Source organism: Toxorhynchites rutilus, chromosome 2 (assembly GCF_029784135.1).
Source record: "Toxorhynchites rutilus septentrionalis strain SRP chromosome 2, ASM2978413v1, whole genome shotgun sequence".
NCBI classification, from domain to species: domain Eukaryota; kingdom Metazoa; phylum Arthropoda; class Insecta; order Diptera; family Culicidae; genus Toxorhynchites; species Toxorhynchites rutilus.
The window spans coordinates 10,827,303-10,832,621 of record NC_073745.1 but is presented as its reverse complement, the minus strand read 5'-3'; the positions used below and the strand labels follow the sequence as shown (position 1 = coordinate 10,832,621).

Below are 5,319 nucleotides of genomic sequence, written 5' to 3'. Positions count from 1 at the left end.
AAATAAAAAAAGGTTTTTTATACATATGTTTTCAAGAATATTTTTATGTTTTATATTGCAGATTCAGCATATATCTTTGTTCGTTGTTTATCACATAAGAATCTCGCTAATGATATCGGTTAGCAATAATGTAATATAAGTGTTATTAATTTTTTTTCTCTCTTTCAAGATAATACATCAGTTAATATAGTTATAATTCATTTTATTGGAATATACCATTTCATCTCATATATATAACTTTTTACTTTGTTTTCTTCCTCATTGTAATATTCTTCAATAATGTTCATTAAAATCTCTTTGTGAAGTGTAATCAGAGTCCTGTGTAATTTATTTTTGCTTTTTCTTCAGTAAATTGAAAGTTTCTCTTATGCATTGTTTCTACTTTTACAAGTAATCACTCTGACCAATATTATTTAAAAATCTTTTCATAATCTCAGATCTTCCAAATTTAATAAACTAGAAGGTGTTTTATATTTTTGATATTTGACTAATTGCTCTATATTTTGTAAAAAATGATCGAATCCACAGTTTTTTGGTTCTGTGGTAAATTAGTGCGTAGATTTTGAGACATAATTGGCTCATGCTTTTGCTGATTTCAATGGATTTTCTTTTCCAATGTTAGTAGTTTGTTGTTTATTAGTGAGGGTAGTGAGGGTTTGACCTGGGAGATTGGAAAGAAAGGATTAAAGGAATTCCTGAAAAGGAGAAAATATGATAATTTTTTTTTTGCAAAATTCATGTATTACGTATTTGGTATTCCAGATGTGTTTTATTCGTGTCCAATGAGTTATGATGGTTATCATGTTGTTTTCCTAGAGACTCAACAGCCTTCTCATCATAACTTTGTATCATAATCGTTTTTGCATCCTAGAAAATTTGGGTTGAATGAATTTTCTTCGTTGTCCTTGATGCCATAGACCACATGCTTGTAATCTGTGGAAGATAATATTGCATTATTAAATGGTGTAGGTGCTATTAAAAACATTTCCTCCGTTTTCAAATTTTCGAAGTTTTGTCTTTTCCAACGAAATAATTTGTTGCTCGTTGTGCGATACATTTCAGAACTGAGAATGTTTTTATTTCTGTCAAATTTACAAAGATTCAAGTGTCTCCGAGATTGTGCATGATTTGCATAGGATCCCTTATAAAATGTTTCATTAATTTGTTGTGCCATGATCTTTTGTTTATTTCGAATGTCTTTTTGAATTCTCAATAATTCGTTGACTGTTGCAGTTTGCTTCCTCAAATGGTGCTTCTTTTGTAAGTCTGTTTTTGTAATAACTGAATTACTATTCAAGTTAGATAATGAACCTAGAGTTTTGCAGACAGTAGCAATACATTTTTCTGATTCAATTAATATGTTTGAATCGACATAATCAACATCGTCAATAGAAGAAGTTTCACTTTTATTGAATATTGTATGAAAGTTTATTTCAGTTTGGCTGCAAGTTTTTCTCTTCACAGGAATTGTCAAATTTCCTATTCGAAGCTCATTTGATGCGGTATCGATTATAGCACCTAATGCTCTCAAGGACTCGTATCCTATTAGACCATCGAAAAATTCATGGAATTGGAATAAAAGGAATTTTTGATTGGGAAGTGATTCAAAGTTGAAGAATATGTTCATCTCAGTAAATTTATCAATACGATGTAAGCCGGAAACGTTTGTAATATGATGTAGTTTCTCGGTCTTCTGCTTTTCAGGGTGCACATGTTTTGGTGAAATATAGTTTTTATTGGCACCTGTGTCCACAAGAAATTTCAAATTTCCGAATAGCGTTTTAATTTCGATGTAAGGAATAAAATTATTTTCAATGTTTTGTGATTGAGGTTTGAATACCTCCGAAAAATTTAAATCATCGTTTTCTTTTGACGGACAATAGCTATGATCGCGGTCAGGTAAAATATCTTCGTGGCTGTTTAATTCACGGGCTGCACCTTCAGAACGAATTTGATTGTTTTGTTGCTGTTTAAATAACAAAAACTCTTTGTACTCTTCTCTATCAATTGAATTTATATTCGGTTCATGTTTATTCAAAAATGTAGTATCATTGTAGTTTGATGATCCAATATTAGAGCCATGTATATGCCTTATTGGAATACCATCATATATATGATTACTTCGGGGTTGATTCATAAAATTATTGTTACTGGCTCTGTTATTTGAATACCTGTTATTATAAAACTGATTTTGATTGCAATCTTGTCTTCCAGTAAAATTTTGATTTCTAGGGGTATAAAAATTATTACCATTTTGATAATCTGTAGATTGAAAATTATGGCGGTTATTTCAAAAATTTTGTACATTTCTATGTCGTCCAAATTGGGAGTTGAAATTTTGGAATTGATTCCGATAACGGTAATCTTGTTGTTGAAAATCATCGCTCATTTCTCTTCGAGCTATCGAATCAACTGTTTCAAACTGATCAGCTGGTTTGAAAGATCCTAAACCTTTATAAATTAAAATATTTTTGGCTTCTTCGAGCGTCTGAGGTGATCCCAAAGCTAATTGTCCATGAGGCGAGCAATAATTTCTGATTTTTTCTGTCGCATTAGATTCAGCGAATTTTAAAAGCACTGCTGACTCAGCGCCACACACTAATTTAATGTCTTTAATTTTTGATAATAATCGGTCCGCAAAATCCGATAGACATTCGCCTTGATTTATGGCAAAACTTGATAATTCTGTCAACATGATATGGATGCGCGTTGGATCCGGTTTGAATTTTTCCAGTAAAATAGGTTTTAGCTGGGCCCAAGATGTAATTTCAATGCCAATTAATTTTTCTCGAACTGAGTCAGACAATTTGCAATGAATAATTGTCGCAGCAAAAATTAGTTCTTTAGCAGGAGTTGCGATTTGTTCACTCATATGCAATGCATCCAAAATTACTATGAATGAATTGAGAGATGCAGCTGTGCCGTTGAAAATTTGTACGAAATCCATTTTAAGAAAGTCTGGCATTTTGATTTATTTAAAATATGCCTCTACTACTGACAGTTATCCGATTTTTTATAGTTACTAGATGGATATCGAGTAAAATTTGATTTTGTTTTATATAAATTCAGTTACACAAGTTACTATTTCTTTAATTTTGTCGCTATTTTACTTTAAATACCACTTTAGTTACTAATCAAGATTTTTGTATATTAATTTTGCAGCCGTTAAAATATTGAAATGATGAATCAATTACGACAGTTTTGAATGAAATGTTTTGTTATTTTTGAAATATAAAATTATAATGATAATATATATGATAGAAAATGAAATTATAATTACTCACGACCTTTTTGAGTGCGATAACAATTTGCGTGATGAGTCCTAGGTTTGTTTTTTTTTTCACCTGTAGCATCCGTTTTTCACGTTGTCCCTTGTATTACTTCCTTCTGTTTCTGTGGAACCTTCGATTGTTAGCTGGAATTTGCTGTTCCGGTTGCTGCTGCGGCTGTTGCTGTTGTATTGATTGCAGACGACTCGGCTTTTTCTTTTTATTTTTGCAAAACACACTAATGTTGTTGGTGCACTACACAATGTCTATTTGATACTCTGATCTAACCGTTATGATGTAAAAATTAACGTTATACTCATGCTATACGGGATCGTATTATTGGCGACAACGGATTTTATGTTCACATTCTTCAGTACTTTCCGCAATCCTCTATGTTTCACTATTTATATTACACTAATATTTTCGGTATTTCACTATTTTCGGCACCCCACTTCTGACACCAAAATTGTCAGGGGCCTTTCGGATAGACTTGTTCACGGTTTGGTTTCTCGTTACCAAATAACTCATATAATTTATTTTCCTTCTTCCTTTGCTCATACACATTCTTACCATCTGCTTATTCTATTTTGTTCCTATTCTTATCTCCTACTTCATATCTCTCAGGACGTCTCAGGACGTCATAAAACCGAGCTCACCATGTTTATGGATTTGCCTCCCACGAAGCTAAATCCTAAATACACAAAGCGGACGAGAATGATCGTCTGTACCACAACAGGGTATTATAGTTTAGTAATTTGAAAAAAAAAATCGATTTTGTTCTTTATTTTTTTGAAATCCTTTCAAGAACATATTCTTGAATATCCAGAATATGTCCTTGACAGGCTTTTTCAAAATTCCCATTATATTCCGAGTTGTAACCATTTAGGTGATGCGGTATCTAATCTGACTAGGCTCAAAATTTTAAACGCGTTTTCTTTCGAAACTACTTTTTTTTAACTGGCGTGCACAATATGTTAAGTTTTACTTAACCGATTTATTTCAAATTTGATATGAAATCATTTTTATGCATCTCGTTACCTCATTATTAATTTTTTATTTTATCTATGAAAAAAATTTGGATTTGCCATAGAAAAACGTGCTTACAAACCATTTTTTTCATGCGGCCGCCATTTTGTCAAAAAAAAAATTATCACGCCCATGTTTGTGACGCTTCTGAAGACAATACCCGTGGTGAGCTCTATTACAGGTCGGACTCGATTATATACAGACTCGACTATATGTGATTCGATTATATACAATTTGGGACTCCATTATATACAGTTTGTAATTTTTTTTTTATATTTCAAATATGACTTATTTCAAGAAGAAATGAAACCTTTCAACGTTAAGGTGAAATTTAAGTGAATTTTTCATGTACACAGGGGTAAAAATAGTGATTTTCGATGATTTTGCTTGATTTTTTACCAGGAATTGTTTATATCGATATTGCAGCCAAATTAAGAAAGATAGAATTCGGGTTTCAAAGAACAAATTGTAGAGTGGCTAGAGAGCTTCAATTTTATTAATATAAACAATCTAGTTTAGTATAATTTTTTAGGATAAAATCAATAATAACACATTAAAAATTATAAACTTTTGAGTTTTTCACTTCCAAAATATTATTAAAATCCACTAATTTAAATGTTCCACTATTATATCCTCTACTAAATTTTCTCATCTTTTAAATGAAATCAACAGAATCATCTTCCGTAGCGTACTTTTCAATGTAGAACCAGTTTAAGGCAACAGAGTTCGATACAGAAAAAAAGTTCTATAACTCTGTCATTGGTGAAATACGAACATATGCGTACAAGGATTTTTTTTCATAGAATATTATCGCGTATCATCTCCTGAGAGAATCTGGATAAATTCATTTTTTTAATGTGAGAAAGGTGTTTTCTGACTTTATGGGGATAAATCGAAAATCAAATTCCTCTTTTATATTCAAAAAACGAAAAATACATGCAAAAAAAACGAATAAAAACATATTTTTTTGACTCGATTATATATTATCAAAAACTGTATATAATCGAGTCCGTCCTGTATATTC

General features: G+C 31.2%; 1 protein-coding gene across 1 annotated transcript; it reads right to left on the bottom strand.

Moving 5' to 3' along the window:
• Positions 1-518: 518 nt before the first annotated feature.
• On the bottom strand, positions 519-2,505 carry LOC129770308 (uncharacterized). Its single transcript, XM_055773049.1, has 2 exons — positions 747-2,505; positions 519-661 (listed from the first exon to the last, which is right to left on the bottom strand). The coding sequence occupies exon 1, from the start codon at positions 2,135-2,137 to the stop codon at positions 836-838; it is 1,302 nt and encodes a 433-aa protein (XP_055629024.1). The 5' UTR covers positions 2,138-2,505; the 3' UTR covers positions 519-661; positions 747-835.
• Positions 2,506-5,319: the final 2,814 nt, after the last annotated feature.

Bases quoted from the DNA above. Each gene is read 5' to 3' on its own strand.
- LOC129770308 (XM_055773049.1), bottom strand. From the start codon at position 2,137: ATGAATCAACCCCGAAGTAATCATATATATGATGGTATTCCAATAAGG.